At 42.4% G+C, this 21,234-nt stretch overlaps 1 protein-coding gene and 1 long non-coding RNA gene across 6 annotated transcripts in view; one reads left to right on the top strand and one right to left on the bottom strand.

The window, feature by feature from the left end:
• Positions 1 to 3,304: 3,304 nt before the first annotated feature.
• LOC115084044 lies at positions 3,305 to 10,351 on the bottom strand. 3 transcript variants are annotated; one of them, XR_003854454.1, is made up of 3 exons: positions 10,158 to 10,351; positions 9,342 to 9,534; positions 3,305 to 3,643 (listed from the first exon to the last, which is right to left on the bottom strand). It is a non-coding gene; the product is annotated as an uncharacterized LOC115084044 (long non-coding RNA). The 3 variants fall into 3 exon arrangements; XR_003854455.1 differs by lacking the exon at positions 10,158 to 10,351 and having other exon boundaries at positions 3,305 to 3,664; positions 9,342 to 9,792; XR_003854453.1 differs by lacking the exon at positions 10,158 to 10,351 and having other exon boundaries at positions 9,342 to 9,792.
• NKTR (natural killer cell triggering receptor) overlaps positions 9,864 to 21,234 on the top strand; it is a 369,410-nt gene continuing 358,039 nt past the window's right edge. For all 3 annotated transcript variants that reach the window (XM_029588338.1, XM_029588337.1, XM_029588336.1), the window contains exons 1-2: positions 9,864 to 9,997; positions 10,602 to 10,683. In XM_029588338.1, coding sequence (XP_029444198.1) covers positions 9,905 to 9,997; positions 10,602 to 10,683 — 175 coding nt within the window. In that variant the 5' untranslated portion in view covers positions 9,864 to 9,904. The remainder of the gene's footprint in view (positions 9,998 to 10,601; positions 10,684 to 21,234) is intronic.

Here is a 21,234-nt window from a genome sequence, read left to right as displayed (position 1 = left end):
CAGGTGTAGACACAGATATACCACAACTAGGTAGAGAAACACTGATAGACCATACCCAGACAAACACAAGCAGACATGCCACATCCAGGCACAGAGACACAAGCAGACAGACCACATCACACATACAGACACAGGCCACATGTAGAACAAAGCATACCAGACAAACACAGCTTTATACACTCCACATAACATCCAGGCAACACAACACAATGGCAATGGCTGGAAAATGTTTCAAAATCTTAGGTGGGCGCCAAACGTTTATAGGACCAGAGAAAAACTCCATCTCACCCTGTGAAACTTTTTTTTTTTTTTTTTGCTTTTCTTTACTGTTTTCACTAATTTTTCCTATTTTTATTAGTTTTCTCATCTTATTTACTTTTATTTATTAAAATATTTATCATCTGCCTATATCGTACAGAACATGCTAGGTGGATTACAAACAAAATACAGTTGAACAATCTTATATTTTCTCATATTTGATTTGGTTCATTAACTTGTTCCCTTTTTGCCTTTGTTTTCCTTCCCCCATCTCCTCATTCTCTCTGTGGGCCTCCTTGCCCATTCCCCTCCCATACTTCACCAGTTCTTCCCCCCCCGGGGGGGTGGGTAACAGCCGTGACCTCTCTTCCTGGATAGGGACCTGGTGGCAGCAGGAACTCCTTCCAAGTTGAGTCCTGAGGATGACCGCTCTTCCTGGGTTGTGGAGCACCGCAGTGGCTGCTCCCATTTCCAATTCTCTCGCCCAAGCCCATCACAGCAGAAACATTTCCTCTCGCCAGCCCCACTGAAAGAGACATAGGACTAAGCCATGCATGCTTACAATGAAGTCCTGCAGTGCCTCCATGGCAACGTAGCCATTTTTTCTTCACTGATTGGGAAGCCAGTGTGCCCCCCCTCCCCGGGGGCCCACCCCTCAGTTTGCTCACCCCTAGTCTACGGTGAACCCCAGACACCCCCTACTTAAAAGAAGAATCGGCGATATAGGGGCGACCTGGAGCGCCCCCCTAGCTCTGGGCCATTCGATGCCGTATTCCAAAATGGCACCGACTTGCCTTTGCCTCTAGAGACTTTGGTTTGGGGGGGGGGGGGGGGAGGGGGGTCGACAAAGAGGAGGGTTAGGGAAGGGAGCGGGGCATCATTGCACGATTTAATTTTTTTTTTTTTTAACTTTTGGTCTCAGTGCTGCCTCAATAGGCGGCATGGGGGTGGGCAGGGGTCTCAAAAGACCCTCAGGGAGGGTTTCACTTTCAGGGAGATTTAGTTTTGAGCTGCTTGGCCCTTTAAGAAACATCGCAGGGCCACTTGGATGCGTGTTAGCATCTTGATATCCCCTGCAATTTTTTTAATTACACCTCCTCAAAATTTGTTAAAATAATACTGCTAACTTTTTTCTAAGTCAGCCATGTTATTTTGTTTGCATAGGTTTGACTATTCAAGAGCTTCTTTGCAAATCTCATGCAAAACAGCTCATTGTAATAGGGGTGGGTTTCAGGCTAGAATATCATGTGATATCGTGATATTGCACAATAAACAGCATTTGTTCATGTTAAATGCCATGGCTTAATAAATCTAGGCCTTAGATTGTCAGCCCTTTGGAGATGGGAAATACCTACAGTGTAATCTGCTTTGAATTGCTGAAATGTGGAATATAAAAAAAAGTAAATGTGAGAACTGGTACCAATATATATATATATATATAAATAAATACAATTGGGATATGGTCAACTCTATTTTGGCTAATGCAAAATTATGATGTAATGGCTGGTAATATTTTGAAAAAGCTTTTCACTCACTGTTAAAAAGGATTAAATCATCCAATCAAAAGGAAAACGGTACTTGATTGAGTGCAGAAAATCAAAGCAGGGACTGTCTTGCTACAGAAAACCCATTTATCATTCAAAACAATTGGATTAAAGAATGTGATTGTTCACAATCTTTGGGTAAAAATAATGGCGTAGTAAGTTTATTGAACAAGTGGGTTCATAAACCTCGGACACTGAAAAAAAGTGAGTAAAAGTAATATTGGAAATTGGCGGTAAACAACTGGTGGTTTTGAACATCTATGAGCCTACAGGGTGGTTTTCAAAGCCGTTTCCAAGAGTATAACAGCGTTTTACGTGTGGAAATGGGATTTTAGAAAATTGCCTGCCCTATGCTTTTGTAAAAGCATGTGCGTAGGACCTCTGTGCGTGTACTTTTACCCGCAGTGGGGGGAACACATTGCTGGGGATGGGATTTGCACATGGGTGCATACTTTTGAATTTTCAAATGTATGTGCATATTTTTTCCTTAGAAAAACTACCTTCACAAATAAGCAAGTGTAAATCTGAACGGGATAATATTCAAACGGAAAGTTATCGTACATTCACACTTTCACTTTGAAAATTAGTGTGTGAATAAAGGTTAGCTGTAGACTTTGCATCACTAGGGGCAGTTTTAAAATTACCTCGTAATACTGATTCTCCAGAATTCTTTCAGGAAATAACTAGACATGTAAGACCAATTGGTGGAACTCCACTCGTGTTAAGAGGGAACTTCAGTCAGCCAGTAGATTTAATATTGGATAGACAATCTCTGTGCCACGTAAATGCCCTTGATTTCTAGAGTGTAAGTTAAGGATACTTTGATTTCCGATCGAATAGGTATTTCTTTGGAAAATCAACTGGGTAAAAAGTAAAGGGCCGTAATTCTTTGTGGCACTAACTGCCAAATTTCAAAGGGATTTCCATAAACTGGCGGTCTAAAAAACCTGCCCAGCTTGCACGTGGAGTAAAAGCAGGAGCCCAGTTCCACGACCCATGCTCTATTACCGGCATCACCGAGGAGGCATTCCCAGGGTGAGGTAAGGTTGGGGGAAAGAAAAACTACGTGGAGAGTTTTGGATTTTCAAAACTCGGCATGTAGTTTTGAACAGTAAAAGTATCCACAGAAAGAGCAGGTGCAAATCTCTGCAAGTACTTTTTTCCTTGGGCAGGTTTCAAAGTCAAAGTATGTCTGTAATTGCTCCTAGAAAACGTATGCCAACGCCGTGTACAAAGTACCCACAGACTTCTCAGCAGGGCAGCTAGTTTGAAAATTGCCCTCTTTATGTAAATTTATTAGAAGATGAGGGAATCGGACACGTCCACAAGAGAAGAGAAGAATATTTTTCTCTCAGCGAGTCAGAGACTTTTCCCTTTAGCACCAAATGGGATGTGTTTCAAGCTATACTGCGAGGAGAGATTAGTTATTCTGCCAAAGTACACAAGAGAAGAAATGACGAGCTATTTGCACTTGAAAAACAAATACATAAGACAGAATGTAATATAAGAATAACTCCAGTCCTTCATTATGGCAATTACGTAAGTTAAAATACTAAAACAATACATTGTTTAGTTATTGCACGAATGCCTCTACGTATACATAAAAAGTAAGATATTACTCAGAAAATAATAAAGCAGGGTAGGAAGGATTGGGAAAAAATTAAGGCCATTCTTACAAATGACATTCATACAGTGGGGTCCAGAATGATCCAATACTGAAACAATTCTTAACTTTCTATTCTTCCTTATATTCCTCTGAAATACAGTATGATACAATGAGGAAGAGGTCACGGAATTCTGAATATGTTATCCAGTCCTTCTGCAGCAGATTGAGGATCGCCCTGCAGCATTTACGTACACTCCTGTTTTGAAAGTATAAGCAGATAGTCCAGTTATAGCTACCTGACACAGACACAATAATTTCCTACTTAAAAGAACAGATGCACAGTTACATAGGTACAAACATTCACGGTTCTCTCCAGGTCCAATGGCTCAACTCAGCCTTCTAACCATCAAGTTGCCAGAAGACTGTGGCATTCTCAGTAATCCCTTTTGAACCCTAAAGGCCCAGGCTGGATCATCATCATCATTTATTTGTTCCACGCTTGGCCAGCTAGAGAAGTCAAGACCTCCAGGTTCGCAAGTGCTTGCTTGAGATTGCCGGCCTTTCACGGTTACTCAGCCTCTGATTAAGGGAACCAGAACTGTGGTGTGCAGGCAAAGCTCCATTTCTCAACTAGGATGAAGCTAACCAGAGCTCTTTTTGCCCTGACATTTTCTTACAGAATAGAATAGGAATCATATGGATTCTCCCATGACAGCCACTGAACTAGTGCAAGCTATCCAGTCTTTAAATACACATAAAACGTATGATTTAGATGACTTTCCAATGGAATTAATGATCATTTAATCCCTAAACTATAAATCTTACTTCAAGAATTTTTACAAAATTGTACTCTAGGACGTACTTTTGCAGAAGCATAAATCTAGCAAAGGCCAACAAAATTATAGGCCCAAATCGCTAATACAGTACGCAAAATTTATGCAAAAATATTATCTGAGAGATTGACTAAAATATTGCATAAACTAATTGACCCAGATCAGACTGGTTTCATGAGATACAGGTATTCATCAAATAATTTACATTTCTTTTCTAGTATCTTACAAATGTAACCGTCTCTAAAAGTCAGTAAGGAGGTCCAGACAACTGATCCGTAAAGATAGACTTTTATTGCCAGCAAGATGCAGCTAAGACAAAGGCTTAGTACAACTACCTCCTTACTGACTTTTAGAGACGGTTACACAAGTAACAATGGAAGTCCCTACATTTGCAGTCTTGCTAGATATGGAAAAAGCTTTAGCCTGCATTGAATGGAATTATCTTTTGAAAGTCTAATAAGGGTTTGGTTTTGGTCACCCCTTTTTACAAATAAATAAAGTACTGTACCTGATACCTTCATTCAGATTATTAATAATCATCTCCAAATTCCTCTCACTGAACTGGGGTAGGAGACAGGGCTGTCCCCATCCCCTCTTCTCTTCAGTTTAGCTCTGTTACTTTTGACAATTGCAATTTGACAATCTGAACATATTAAAAGTATTTTCTTTAAAGCTGTTAGCGATAAAATTTCAGTGTATGCAGATGATATTCTATTATACTTGATGGATCCAAAGTCATTTGTTCTGAATCCTCCCTCTGTAGTTCAGGAATTTCCCCAATTATCAGGCTATAAACTAAATTGGTCAAAATCTGAACAAGCTCCTTTAAATATTTTTTGTAACAGAAACTCATTTAATGCCTTTTCCTTTCAATAGCAAATTAATAGTATTAAATACCTTGGCGTTCATTTTATGTTCCAGCTAGACACCTCTGTTTCGTTGAATGAAAAGGAAATTATTGAGATGACCCAATTTTTAATTCTTTATATCTATTGGTGGGTCAGATTGGAGGCAATAAAGATGTATATTGTTCCCCAGATGATCTATATCCTGAGTATGCTTCCAGTTATTTTTTTCCCCTTTTATTAAAAATTATATAAAGTGCTCATGAGGTTCCTGTGACACAACAGAGTTCCTTAGGAAACTTAAATTGACAATAGATCGAGGAGGTGTTAACTTTCCTGACTTTCAAACATATCATCATGCCTTTATTCTTCGGCAAGGTTGATTATTGCTTAAGTAAGGAGTTCAATGAGGCTTCTCCATCATGACTTCATTTGGAATCTAGAATTTGCTCTGCCTTACAAATATTTCTTTTTGCCTGGTATGGGTTCCCTGAAACATTTAGATTTCAGGGAACCCAATTATGATGACTACTCTCAAAGCTTTTAAATGCTTGGAGGCTTCTGTGACAGAGAAATGGAGTAAGTCATTACAAATTCCAGTATGGGATATTCCCCTTTTAAAACTGGACAATGAAACAGTAAATTGGCATGTTTGAAAAGATAAAAGGCTTTTGGATGACTGGGCACTGAGCAATGAGGGGTCAATATGACAACTGCTGAATTAAAAGGAAAATATGACATTCCATATTCTCAACATTTATAAATGGATACAGTTAAATATTGCTTGCATACATGGATCAAGGGGAGTGAAGTGGGAGGCAGCAGCAGCAAGGAGCTGGAGAAGAAGCAAAATAGAGGCAGAAGCCCTGGCCATTAAGCGACAGGGGTAATCTGTGTATTAATTATCTCTGGAATTGTGGCTTTCATGTTGTTAAAGTTGTTGCAGGTTAAGAGCTCTTGCCTTTCATTTTGAGACTGAGGTTTGGGGGTTTCTTTTCTCTTTTACCTGCCCATTGTTGCAAAAATCTGCTTCCCCAGGGGGAATGTATGAAACCAGGAAGAGCAAATTCTATGAGCACCGTTTTATAGAGCAATTTAAATGAGATAAGCAACACAAACTGTAAAGGCAAGCAAATTCAAAACAATGAAAGATTTTACAGTTTGTGTTCTGAAGGACCCTGTGTTCATTTCTGGAGGTCATACCTCAGAAAAGAGAGAGACAGGATAGAAGGAGAGAGGCAACCAAAATAGTTTGGGATCTACACCGAATGACATGACCTGAGGATCTAAATATGTATGCCCTAGACTAGATCAGCAGAGGGGGGTGGGAGATAGGATACAGATGTTTAAATACCAGAAAGGTATTTAAAACGCACAAAAGACAAACCTTTCCCCAATGGAAAGGCAGCTGTAGTGCTATTAGTCATGAAATGAAGCTGCAGGGAGGTAGACTCAGGAATGTCATAAGAACATAAGAACATGCCATACTGGGTCAGACCAAGGGTCCATCAAGCCCAGCATCCTGTTTCCAACAGTGGCCAATCCAGGCCATAAGAACCTGGCACGTACCCAAAAACTAAGTCTATTCCATGTTACCGTTGCTAGTAATAGCGGTGGTTATTATCTAAGTCAACTTAATAGCAGGTAATGGACTTCTCCTCCAAGAACTTATCCAATCCTTTTTTAAACACAGCTATACTAAATGCACTAACCCCATCTTCTGGCAACAAATTCCAGAGTTTAATTGTGCGTTGAGTGAAAAAGAACTTTCTCCGATTAGTTTTAAATGTGCCACATGCTAACTTCATGGAGAGCCCTCTAGTCTTTCTATTATCCGAAAGAGTTAAAAATCAATTCACATCTACCCGTTCTAGACCTCTCATGATTTTAAACACCTCTATCATATCCCGCCTCAGCCGTCTCTTCTCCAAGCTGAAAAGTCCTAACCTCTTTAGTCTTTCCTCATAGGGGAGCTGTTCCATTCCCCTTATCATTTTGGTCGCCCTTCTCTGTACCTTCTCCATCGCAATTATATCTTTTTTGAGATGCGGTGACCAGAATTGTGCACAGTATTCAAGGTGCAGTCTCACCATGGAGCGATACAGAGGCATTATGACATTTTCCGTTTTATTCACCATTCCCTTACTAATAATTCCCAACATTCTGTTTGCTTTTTTGACTGCCACAGCACACTGAACCGACGATTTCAATGTATTATCCACTATGACGCCTGGATCTCTTTCTTGGGTAGTAGCACCTAATATGGAACCTAACATTGTGTAACTATAGCATGGGCTATTTTCCCTATATGCATCACCTTGCACTTGTCCACATTAAATTTCATCTGCCATTTTGATGCCCAATTTTCTAGCCTCACAAGGTCTTCCTGCAATTTATCACAGTCTGCTTGTGATTTAACTACTCTGAACAATTTTGTATCATCTGCAAATTTGATTACCTCACTTGTCGTATTTCTTTCCAGATTATTTATAAATATATTGAAAAGTAAGGGTCCCAATACAGATCCCTGAGGCACTCCACTGCCCACTCTCTTCCACTGAGAAAACTGTCCATTTAATCCTACTCTGTTTCCTGTCTTTTAGCCAGTTTGTAATCCACGAAAGGACATCGCCACCTATCCCATGACTTTCTATTTTTCTTAGAAGCCTCTCATGAAATGTCAAATGTCAAAAGCCTCTCATGAAATGTCAAATGCCTTCTGAAAATCCAAGTACACTACAGCTACAGGTTCACCTTTATCCACATGTTTATTAACTCCTTCAAAAAAGTGAAGCAGATTTGTGAGGCAAGACTTGCCTTGGGTAAAGCTGTGCTGACTTTGTTCCATTAAACCATGTCTTTCTATATGTTCTGTGATTTTGATGTTTAGAATACTTTCCACTATTTTTCCTGGCACTGAAGTCAGGCTAACCGGTCTGTAGTTTCCCAGATCTCCCCTGGAGCCCTTTTTAAATATGGGGGTTACATTAGCTATCCTCCAGTCTTCAGGTACAATGGATGATTTTAATGATAGGTTACAAATTTTTACTAATAGGTCTGAAATTTCATTTTTTAGTTCCTTCAGAACTTTGGGGTGTATACCATCCGGTCCAGGTGATTTACTACTCTTAAGTTTGTCAATCAGGTCTACCACATCTTCTAGGTTCCCCGAAAAACTGGTGGATGACTGGAATGCCTTCTTGAAGAAGGTGATGGAGACAAAAATGGTCAAAGAATTGAAAAGGGTTTGGGGTAAGCACCCCAAGTGCTTCTCTGTAAACCAAGTGGTTCTCTGTAAACCAATTTGATTTGCATATTATGTAAGAAGACCGGTATATAAAAAAACATAAATAAATAAATAAATAAAGTGCAAGAGAAAGAAAATGAAACACTGAGGTAAAAACTATGATATGGGTTTAACCAGCACAAAGCTGTAGTTATAACCTGAAAATGAAAGTGCGGGGGTTTAACCTAATTATCCTGCTTACAGCCAAATTAATATTTAACCATTATCTTAATAAATTCAATTCCCCAAGTCTCTTTTGTATGTTTATTTTGATTAGATTGTAAGCTCTGTTGAGTAGGGACTATCTTTTATATGTTTTCTGTAAAGTGCTGTATATGTCAAGTACTGCTGTACAAGTGTTAAGCAGTAATAACCTGCTGGGAGCAGCAGTTATACCCCTAAATACTTTGCTGAATAGTTTGTACATATCATTTTGGTCTTTATCTGATGCCATTTACTTTATTATATGTCAGAAATTAATTAAAGCAATCCTATAATGACAAATCAACATGAAAAAAGTTGTATATGCATCACATCTGTCTCTGTTCTAGTGTATCCAGATTATATCTGTTCAGGTCCCCTACAGAATAATTTAATGTAAAATTTATAGACATTTTCTAACTAAAAAGTCACAACAAAACAGTGCCATATTGGATCAGACTAAAGATCCGTCAAGCTCAGCATCCTGTCTCCCACCAGTGGTCAGTCCCGGTCACAAATACCTGGAGGAATCCCAACAAATAGCTCCAATCCTCCTTGCTCATAACCTGGAATAAGAAGTGGCTTTCCCAAGTCTACATGCCTAATAATGGTTCATGGACTTTTCCTCACGAACTTGTTTAAACCTAGCTACATTAACTGCTTTCATCATATCTTCTGGCCACAAATTTCAGAAAAAATATTTTCTTCAATTTAATGGGGTGTGCTAGTCCAAGTACTGGAAAGGGTAAACAACTATTCCTTATTTACCTATTTCATCCCACCACGATTTTCCAGAACTCTATCTCCTTTCAGTCATCTCTTCTCCAGGCTGAAGACTCCAAACCTGTTTAACCTTTCCTCATAGGGAAGTTGGTCTATCCGCTTTTTCATTTTGATCATCCGTCTACCATATCCGTTTTGAGATGGGGACCACCAGAATTGTACACAGTACTCAATGCAACTGAACATAAAACGAAAGTATATTTTCATTTAAAAGGTATGGCTGAGTACTCCTGCCAACTACAAGTGCATGAGAGACATTTACACACTACAATCACTGCAAACTGGTCAACCCCCTTAGTTGCTTTTGCTTAAACTAGTTTAATTTTATAGTTCTCTGTACAGGAAACCATGCGATATTTCTCAAGCACGATCGTAACCATACACGCGCGCATCCCCTCGTTCGCTCCGTACCAAGTCTCTCGTGAAATCCACAGATATCGCGAGAGTTTGAGCACGTTCGTCAACCCGCAGTAGCCTTGCACTAGGCTAGGGAAAGCAGCGAGCGCTTCCGCGTCCTCACGTTAGCTGGACCCTGGAAAGTGCTGCGCATGCGTATGCGTGGTCTCGCGGAGGCCAGGGGGAGTGCGCGGAGCTGTAACGTACGGGGCTGTTTGCTGGTTCGCCCAGCGCGAGAGGCCTCGGTAAGGGTCTGGTAACTCGTCTCCGTTGTTTTTATTTTTTTTTTTTTAATCGTCTCGAGGGATTTTGCCACCTTTTCTCATCGTTTCGAGGGATTTTTGCCACCTTTTCTCATCGTCTCCACCCAGGGTACCACTGCAGCCCTTTCCCTTCCATCGGTACCTTGCCACTGGCCTTCTTCGATAACGTCGTCTGGGGGTGGGGGGAGGCAGACAGGGTCCCAGCTTGACGGCCCTAGGAGCGTTTCTGCTTATCGCAGCGGAATGCGCTGGGGAGCGAGAGGGGAGGACGACGACGAGGAGAGCTTGGCCGCTGCTGGCTGCGGAGCAAGGGAGACGGACGGGGGGGCCGCAGATATCCGCTAGCGCCTGGCCCTCCTGGGGTGGGGGCGGGCCCTGGCGAGGAGGGATGGTATGGGAAGGATTTTGAAGCTCCCCAGACCGGGCCCTGGCTTGGGAGGGGAGTGGCAGAGGGTGGCTGCTCGAGGCTGTTTCTGGATGACCCGGGGCGCAGTGCAGGCATATCCTCGCGCACGCACGCACACACACACACACCACCGCCGAGAGCATCTCCGGCATCTTACAGCTGCTGTGTTTCTTTTGAAAGGCTCATTCCTCAGCAGTGGCTGCCATGGGAGTGAAGGATCGGCCTCAGTGCTACTTTGAGATTGAGATCAACCGGGAACCAGGTAAAGAGGTGCTTTCCTCTACCTTGCAGTTCTGTTTCCGACCTGTCATCTTTCCCCTAGCCCAGCTTAAATTTAATGAAGCTGATTGCTAAGGGAAGCGAGTTTTTCTTTATTTTTTTTATTGTCCAACTGCATAAAGAAGCTTTGTATTGATATTTCCTACTCTTTAAATCTGAGCTACGGGAGGCCCACTGATCAGTAGCCACTTTCTCAGACCGATGCAATAATCTGTGTTAAGAAACTGTTGATTTTGGTACACAGGTTCATTTTTTTTTAAACTCTTGAGGGCTGATGCTATATTGTGCTCTGAATTTAGCACACAGGATAACGAGTGCTTGGACACATGTTTTGGATGCGCTAGACTAACATCTGATGCATTAAGGGGATTAGCACATCCAAACCAGCGCGTAGCTAATAGCGCTCATCACATGTAAACGCATGCGGATGACGCTATTAGCTATTACCCCCCCATGCAAAAAGCACTGTCTGCCAATGGGGCTGGGGTTGTTTCACGTGTTAAAACATGCTCATCCGGTGCACTGTGATTTTTTTGCATTGGGTAGGGGTAAGGCTAATATCCTCATATGCATGCATTTACATGTGCTGAGCGCTATTAGCCACGCACTGGTTTGGACGCATGTTTTGGACACACTTATTCCTTTATTGCTTTTGGTGTTAACCTAGCGCGTCCAAGAGCTCATTAGCCTGTGTGCTAGGCTCAGTGCACTATAAGTATCAGCTTGCAAGAGTTTAAAAAACAAAAAATCTGTCCACCAAAATAAACACAGTTTCTTAACACACAGATTATTGCATCGGCCTGAGAAAGTGGCTACCGATCATTGCGACTCCTGTAGCTCAGATTTAGGGGTACATTTTAAAAAGACCGTGTCTGCGTCCATGTGTGCGTCAGTTGGCACGTATTATAAAATGGGATACCCGTGCGCATATGAGCGGCCGATTTTTATATCGGCGTGCGTAGCCAGTTCCCTATCCCCCTAAACTTCCTCTCTTTCCCCCTTTCTACCCTATCCCCCTAACCTTCCTCTCTTTTCCCCTCTCTACCCTGAGCCCTAAACCCATCCCCCAGCCCGGCCCTTTTTAAAAACCCCGCACTCCTGTGTATACTGGGAGATACACGCGAGGCTGAGTTGTTTTGAAAATGCGCTTGGTGTGGCTCGGCCACGAGTGTATCTCCTGGGATTTGTGCGCGCCAGGCTTTTAAAATCCCCCCCAGTAAGTATTTGTGTTCTAAGCCATCTAAAAAAAAAATACAACCCACAAAAAAGCCCAAAATACTGCTTTTCTGGAAGCAATTAAAAAAAAGTTTGCTGGCAGTCAGGTTAGGGAAACAGACACCAAGTCTCCTGGGCACACGATGCCTTGGACGTGCTAGGGAAGCACAATTTATCCCTAGTGCGTCCTTTTTGGCATGATCCCTCATTTAAATAATGCGTCACATGGCCAGGAGAGGTGGCGGGAAGTGTGTTAGGAGAGTGGGCACTCAATCATGAGTGCCCATTTTACATGAGCCGTTATTGCATCTGCCTGAAGTTGCAGTAAGTAAAGTCTATCTGACTAAGTGTTGGCAGGTGATTGTGGCCAGGTAGCCTGATATGTCCATGTTTATCTGGCTCTCTGGTCATGCTTACCTGCTGCCATATAACCGGGTAAGTAGAATCTAGAAATTGAAACCAGGAAAATTTTTTTTTTTTTTTTTTTAAATGTCTGTCCCTCATTTTGAAATGCCAGCACATTAATGCTGGAAACTTTACTGAATCTCCTGATTAAGCATAATGTTTTCAGATTTAAAGATGTTTTGCCAGCACACCTCTCTTCATTGGAAGGGAATACTTAATACTCTCGTTAGCATGGAATTTCCATGTGAGGACTCTAAGCTGACTTCATATTTTTTATGCACATTTTGTGAGAGTAAAATGCCTTGCTGCATCGGTAATAAGTTTACACTCATAAAAATGTGCGACTTCGGGTAAAACTATGCGTTAGTCTGAACGCACCTCTCTGCATTAGCCTGAGGGAATGAGAATGGAAGGTATTGGTTTGGAATGAGTGACTTTAAGATTAATTTAGTGTATGCTTTATTAAAATTTTGTAAAATTTGGTGAAGATTTATAGTATCAAATTGGAAAGTGGTAGAATGTAAACAGGCTGGCTTAATACATATAGTCTGTTGGGACTAATAAGTATATATTTTTTAGTTATAGCTGTAAAAAAAATGTTTTCAGTGTTAGAATACAGTAAAATATATTCAATGCAAAGTGCTTATTGATGTTGCTGTTTGCCCAGATTTGGCTAAAATTTGGTAGGAGAATCTCTTATTGAGGTGCCAACATTTCTGCCAAATTTCAACCAAATCCACCCAGTGGGAAAACTCCCAATATGCATACTGGGAGCGCAGGGCCATCTGTGATTTGGCAGGAGCTTGGGGAACTGGAGACTAAAATACACGATGAACAGCTAGTCAGATTTCAGGGTATTCTTATTGATTGTGCATGGATATATTTGCATACTGAACCTCCATGATACGCAGATTTATCTCATGCATATTCATTGTTGATATTCTGAAAACCAGATTGGCTGTGAGGTCCTCAGGACAGATTTGGGAGGCCCTGCTTTAAAACATCTACTTTGTCTGTTTCAGGTCAACTCTTCTTTTTGCCCTGATGTTTTCTTTTATTTTCTTTCGGGCCTATACAGTGTTAGCCCGCGTTTGGATGCGTGTTTTCTACGCGCTAGCTTTACCCCTTATTTAGTAAGGGGTCGAATGTGCATCCATTCCCCCCCCCCCCCGAAACTAATAGCGCCCGCAACATGCAAATACATTTTACTCAGAAATTAGTGCCTACCCAAACGTAGGTGTTAATTTCTGCTGGCACTGGGAAAGTGCTCAGAAAAGCAGTAAAAACTGCTTTTCTGTATACCCTCCGACTTAATATCATGGCGATATTAAGTCGGAGGTCCCAAAAGTTAAAAATAATTAAAAATTAAAAAACGGCTCATGGGTTGAAAACCGGACGCTCAATTATACCGGCTTCCGAACCCGTGTCTGTTAGCGGGTTTGAGAACTGACGCTGGCAAAATTGAGCATCAGCTGTCAAACTCGCTGACAGCTGCCGCTCCTGTCAAAAAAAGAGGCGCTAGGGACGTGCTAGTGCCTGCCTGGTTGAATAAAATGTAATTGGCACTTGCTATTGCAGTAGGCTATACAGTTAAACAGGAATTGATGCTGTAGCCTCTGGAGGATAAGAAGCAAGCAGCTGCTTGCGAAACTAGTATGGGTAGCAACAAAAGATCTGGATGGAATGGGAGGAGCAGGAGGAAATTGGGCAAAAAAATATAAAAAGAAACACATTTTGTTAAAACAAAATCTTTTATAATGTTCAGGTTTGGATCATTCCTAGAATATCTTATGAACTTGCATCTTTTCTTTTTAACTTGCAAATGTTGGGGAATATAGATAGAGCTATATAGATATATGTAGACGGCAAAAACTGAGTAAACCACTCTCCTGAGGGAGTGCTGACAAACTGCATCTGCTGATAGGTAAGTAAGACTTGCTGGGAAAGAGTGCTTACAATGTGCAAAGGAATTTGCTGGTTTGAACTATTACTGTGTGTGTATATTTGAGTGTGAAACTGAATTTGTGTGTGCTAGCAAATAGACTGGGAGTTTTGCAGCAGTTACTTGCTTGAGGTGAGAAAGTATGATACTGGTTCATGGGCAAGTAGTCACTGGTATTTAATTCCCACTGAACTCAGTTATATTTTTTGATATATTGATTGTTCTCTGAGGAGAAGCAGAATGGCAGTCCTCACAAGTGAATGGCATCATCTGATTGACATAAAACTTCCAGGCTGAGCTCAGTTACTAGAACTTTGCCTAGAAACTGCCTCACTGGGCATGCTAAGCATGCCATTCTGCCATGCATCCATCCTGAGTCCTCTTCAGTTTCTTCTTTTCTGTGGAACCTACTGGTTGCGTTTCCTCACTGTCCTATTTTTCAGGATTTTTTTCCCCAGCCTATTTTGGTACTTTTGTCGTGGGGCTTGTGATCTTTTTCTACCTCTTATATTCATTTATTTATTTGATGCATTTATAATCTGCACCATCTAAACTAGTCAATCTGTGCAGAGTACATATCTTACATTCATAACATAACATTCTTTTTGTCCTTGTGCCCAAGCACTGCGCCAGCTCGTTGTCGAGAAATATTTGGATTATGCATGGTTGATTTTTTTCAGGTGATGATAGATTAGCGAGCCAGCAGCTTTAAATGATGTCCCCTGTGCGACAAGGTCATGTCTATCATGGACCCTGTGATAGACGTGTCCTGTGCCTGGGGGCATCATATATTGTTCAGGGATGTTGCCGGTGTGTGACTATAACCCCAAAGAGATGCCTGTCCTGGCTGGAGCTAATAAAAAAAAAAGAAAAAAAAAAGTACTTCAGGCAACATGAAAGCAGTCCATGAGAATCTGCATCGGAGTCACTGACATCAATGGACCTGGGTGCTGCACTGGACACTGGTTATGCATCAACATCGAGGAGACATTGAGCATCTGGAAGGACCAGGGAGACTGGCTGTTACCTGCTTTTTCCCACTTAAAGAAGGTGATGAATTCCACCCTTTTGGTTTCAGCATCGAGGACTTCCAAGGAGGCCAAGCATGGAGTGAAACTCTGGCCGTTAATCCCCTGAAGTGTTCCTGCATAGGTTGCGATTTCAAGAATTTCATCAGTCTTCAAGGGACCAGGTGTGTCTTCTAGGAAGATGTGGCATCCCTCTTGGCTCTCTATCTGTGTTGACATCTTCAATCTTTGAGGAGTAGCTAGGCAGAAATATCAGTAGGCCTTGGACAAGGCACCCACTCGTACATACACGGCAGCCTCTGATCCTCTTGATACTCCGCTGCCACTTTCACTGCCACTGCATGCCAGGTAGGAATCAGTCCATTGTCCAAGCCTGCTCTGCTGCTGCTCCTCTCTGCTGGCTTTGCAGTGTTGAAAATTTGCAGGCATAGCACTTCCTCCATGCTGATCTTGTGTATCATGAGATTAGCACAGAGAAAGTGCTGCCTTCGCAAACATTTAATACTGCGAGGACTGCATAGACTGTGAGATGGGTACAGTTCGCTTGGCGATGCAGATGTGTATTTTCTGCACCACCAGGTGAACTGAAGATGGGCTTCTTCCATTCTTTGCCGTTGGTGGGATCGGGTCTAACGGCAGCCTCTTCCTTTCTTCGCTGGTGGAATCTGGTCCTCTGGCAGCCACATTGGCCTTTCTGCAACAGGGCAATGCTCCTCCTCATCTTGCTCCACTGCTCCCTCTGAGGGGGACGTCACCTTTGACCACTGACATCCAGGTTGAAGTCATCAAAAAAAGCCTGCAATGTCAGGCCATTGTTGATGCATTGCAGGCCTTTGTTGATGACTTTGAAAGTGCCAGCAGGCTGGATCTAATGGGGAAAATTGAGGAGAAGGGCTGGAATAAATCTCCTGGGCCAGGTTTGGGCCACAGGCCATAGTTACCCCACATCGACATAGAGAGATTTCCACATCACAGAAAAAAGTTTGCATTTGTAGTAGGGAACCATCACCTTTGGTATTGGGTGATGCTTTTCAGCTGAATGTCAGTCTCATGTGTGTGTTACCATATGTTTTGCTGTGGTGGCAGTATATCTTTGCAAACTGAGGGTGCAAGTATTCCCCTACCTGGATAATGGCTGGTTAAGAGCACATCTCAGGTGGGTGCCACAAAAGCGATGTACAAAAATCATCTGGGTGTTGGAATTATTAGGGTTTGTCATCAACTATCCCGGGTCCTATTTGAGCCATTCATCTCACTTGGTGTTTGAGTACTGCTAGACATGTCTCAGGCAAGGGTTTTCCTTTCACAACAGAGACCTTTCATGTTATCTATAGTGGAAAGGATACAAGAGTCAGCAGGCATCAGCATGTATTACGTTGAATTTCTTGGCCCTTATGGCATCAACAGGCCATGTTACTCCATTGATACATCTTCATATGAGGAGAGCCCAATGGATGCTCAGATCACATGGCTTCAAGCTGCTCTGGATCTTTGGGACAGCATCTGCGTCACACAGCCACTCGAGGACATTTTGTCCTGGCGGTGGGGCAATTCATGTCTGATCAGATGCATAGCCTTCCAGATTCCTTCAGCACAAATTGTCCTGATCATGGATGCCCCCAACTTGGAATGGGGAGCCCATGTAGGAGGGGCTTTGCACTCAAAGCCTTTGGTCTGCTTCGGAAAAGCTCTATAAGATAAGCTTCCTGGAGCTAAGGGCAGTTCACTATGCTCTGAAGGCTTTCAGAGATTGTTTGGCCAACAAAGTGATCCTGGTCCAGACCATCAAGTTGCAAGGTCTTACATCAACAGCAGATACACATGGAATAATACTCATGTATCAGACACTCTAGGTTTGGGACTGGGCCATCTCTGAAGGATGGCCTTCAGAATCACGAATCTGGTAGGCGAGGAGAATGTCCTGGAACCTCATGAATTAATTCCTGGATCAGGGGGGTAGCAAACCAGATATTCTACAAGTGAAGCACACCCATGATAGAAACATAGAAATGATGGCAGAAAAGGACCAAACGTCTGCCCAGCAAGCATATGGTAGTATCTGCCATGCCATACATGTCACCCCCATACTTATCAGTTTCCCAGACCATCAAAGTCAGGGCCCTTGTTCGTTGCTGTCGAGTCCAGGTCCCCATTACCTCTCGCCGTTGAAGCAGAGAGCAGTGTTGGAGTTGCATCAAAATTATCAGGCTTATTGGTTAAAGGTAGTAACAACTGCATCAGCAAATTATCCCCATATTTGTTTTCCCAGACCATAAAATTCAATGTCCTTGCTGGTTGCTGTCTGAATCTAATTCCCCTTTTCCTCTTTTTCCCCCTGCCGTTGAAGAAGAGAGCAATGATGGAGTTGCATCAACAGTATGAAGGCTTATTGGTTAAGGGTAGTAACTGCCACACCAGCAAGTTACCCCCATGCACTCTTTCCTTCATTTCCATCCTCTGGCCTTTAGGGATCTACAGTGTTTATCCTATGCCCCTTTGAAATCTATCACCGTTTTTTGTCTTCACCACCTCCTCTGGAAGGGCATTCCAGGCATTCACCACCCTCTCTGTGCAGAAATATTTCCTGATGTTGGTTCTGAGTCGTCATCAGTTGTGACTCGTCAGAATGGATAGTTTCATCAGAATATATAGTTCCCCTCTTCTTTTCCAGGAAAGGGTTGGAAGGCAAACTGGCCTCGGGAGCCTTTGCCCTCGATTGGCGTGAGGGCGTGTTGTTTGCATATCCTCCAGTAACACTCGTGTGAAGATGTTGAAGCTGAGAGAGCATTGGGGGATCATGATTCTTTTGGCTGAGTCAGGAGTGGTTCCCACTCCTAAGTAATTCCCCTGATCTCATCACTCAAGATCAAGGGTGGTTGTGCCATCTCAACATCAAGACCCTGGATGTTCAGAGAGAAACTCTTCAACCTCCTGGATGTTCTCTGTTCTCTTATTGTCAAGAAGGGAATCCATGAGGAAGTCCTATGTAATAAAATGAAGGTGATTTGTCTTGTGTGAGCAGGCCTTTGATTCTTTCTCCTGCTCCACACAATTTAGTATTTGATGGCCTTCTAAGTTTGTCCGAATCGGGTCAAGGCCAGCTCTGTAAGGGTCCACCTCCGAACAGTTGGTACCTATTACCAACATGTAGAAGGTAGATTCATCTCTGTACAGCCTTTGGCTGATTTATGCAGGGCCTTCATTTGAAGCCATCCATTAGATCTCCTGCTGTGTTTTGGCACTTTAGCGTGGTTTTGACCCAGCTAACGAAAGCTTCCTTTGAGTTGCTGTGCTCTGTGACCTGAAGTTCCTGACCTTTGCTGGCAGCCATTTCAGCACACAGGGTCGGTGAGCTCCAGGCTGTAGTAACTTATCCACTTTATACAAAGTTTTATCGTGTTCTACGTATATGCTGATGATGTGCAGTTTTTGATACCCATCAAAGACTCTATTGAACATACATTAAAATTGCTAACTATTTACCTCTTCTCAATTCAAAAGCTTTTGACACACATGAAACTGGTTCTCAACGATAATAAAGCAGAGATTCTTTTAATCTGTAACAAACTGGACAGTGAGATTGCCACTACTGTTATGTCAAGCCATTGTGATTACAAGCTAGTTAATGAGGTTAGAAATTTGGGAGTTATATTAGATAGTGAGCTCACTATGAAAAGAGCAGTTTATAACACGGTCAAAGATTGTTTTTACAAATTACATATTTTAAAAAAATTAAAACTGTTTTTATATCTACAGGATTTTAGAACTTTTACAGTCTTTAATTTTTTTTCAAAAATTGATTACTGTAATGCTTTATTTCTTGGACGTCCTCAAAATACCATCAGACCTTTGCAACTTCTTCAGAATGTGGCCGCAAGAATTGTGACTGGAATTAGAAAATACGATCATATCACTCCTGCTCTAATGAAGCTTCATTGGTTGCCAGTCGCTTTCAGAATCCAATTTAAAGTTCTGTGCATAATACATAAATCCATTTTCAATGAAAAAAATGAATGGTTAAACGCTTCTCTTCACTTACATATCCCACAGCGGAATCTTCGGTCAGTTGTCCGTCCCCTCTCCCAAACTGGCCCACCTGAACAAAGTATGGGAGAGAGTCCTATCTTTAGCTGGCCCTGCATTGTGGAACGCGCTTCTGAGCGAATTAAGGCTCGAGCTGGACTTTCAGAGTTTACTACTGGGGGAATTCTGTGTACAAAAACTTAAAATTCTGCAAACTTTATATTGGTCAAAATAACACAATTTACATGACAGACTTTAAGTAATTACATTTTAAATTAATACAGAAAAAAGTTATTACTTAAAGATGCAGAATTTTAAATATTTTGAGCAGAATTTCCCTAGAAATTCACTGTAAGAGTGTCCCTTCCACTCGCTCTCCCTACTCCCCTGTCCACTTTGCCCTCTCAGTCCCAACTCCTCCACCTGCCAGTATCTCTCCCCTCCACGCTCAACCCCTTTCACTCTATTGCCAGTCCCAGAGTTTGACCCCGTTCTCAGTACTGCCCCTCACTCAGGCTCCTCCTGTCCCTTCCTCACTCACACACATGCTCCCTCTCTCTAATACACATACACACACCCTCATACAGGCTCCCTCACTCTCTCGCACACACACATACATCCCCTCATACAGGACCCTCTCTCTTGCATATACACCCACACAAGCTCTCTTTCTCTCTCACACAGGCTACCTATGTGTCTCTCTCACGCACCCGTTTACACAGGCTCTGTCTCACACATACACAATCCCGTCACACAGGCTAGCAACCTCACATACACACGATCCCTTTTTCATACACCCGAGCTCCCAATCTTTCACACACACATACACGCACTCCTCCACAATCTCCTCATATAGGCTCCCTCTCTCTGAGACCCACACTCAAGCATCCCCCTGCTCTCTTACCTCCTATACTCTCTCACCCCTCCTGCTCTCTCACCCTCCCCCTCCACACCCCTCCCCTCATATAGGTGCTCTCTCTGAAACCCACACTCAAGCATCCCCCCCGCTCTCTTACCTCCCATACTCTCTCTCTCACCCTCCTGCTCTCTCTCACCTTCCCCCTCCTCTCTCTCATACACACACACACACACACACACATTCTCTCTCACCAGGGCCTTCCATCTTCGCCGTGAGCGGAGCATACTCCGTTTGCAGCACACAGAGGCCTTCCATCTTCGGTGCACCGGGGCCTTCATCTTCGCTGTGAACGGAGCGTGTCCCGCAACACACAGGAAGTCCTCCATTCGCGGAATGCCGGGGTCTCCTCTGCTATTTTCTGCACAGAATTTGGCAATTCTGCGCAGGGGGGAAATTCTGAGCTTCAGAAAGAAGGTGAAAACTATATTATATAAACAAGCCCTTGGTGTTTGACCAGGAATTGTTTCATTTTGCACAGTCTAATTGGAAAATCCATGCTTTTAGTATGGAGAGCAAGTAGGGAGTTTGTTATTTTTATCTTTTATATTTAATTTTTCAATTTTAGGATGCTTTTATGTATTTATACTGTCATTTTTATATATTTTATGCTGACCTTTTATTTGTAAACCAGCATGACTGTTCCAGAATATCGGCATAGAAAAATAAATAAGTCTTAATGTTATTCTGCATACCCATCCTAAGTTTCTGACTAAGGTGGTATCGGAATTACATCTTAACTGGTTAATCATCCATCCAACATTCTTTCCCAGGCCACATGTTCGCACAGTTTGTATTGCAAGAGAGCCTTGACTTTCTGTCTGGAGTGGACTGAAGCCCACTCAACCTTTTTTCTTTTGACACTAACACTGTGATTGCCATTTCTAAACAAATACTATCCAAGATTGCATCTCCTTCATTTATGGCCAGGCAGTCATCTCCTTCAGTTATGATCAGGGAATCATGAATCTGATGGGTTCACACTGTTGGAGCCATGACTGTGTC

The sequence above is a fragment of the Rhinatrema bivittatum genome, chromosome 2, assembly GCF_901001135.1.
Source record: "Rhinatrema bivittatum chromosome 2, aRhiBiv1.1, whole genome shotgun sequence".
Classification (NCBI taxonomy): domain Eukaryota; kingdom Metazoa; phylum Chordata; class Amphibia; order Gymnophiona; family Rhinatrematidae; genus Rhinatrema; species Rhinatrema bivittatum.
This window is presented reverse-complemented; position numbering and strand designations above follow the sequence as displayed.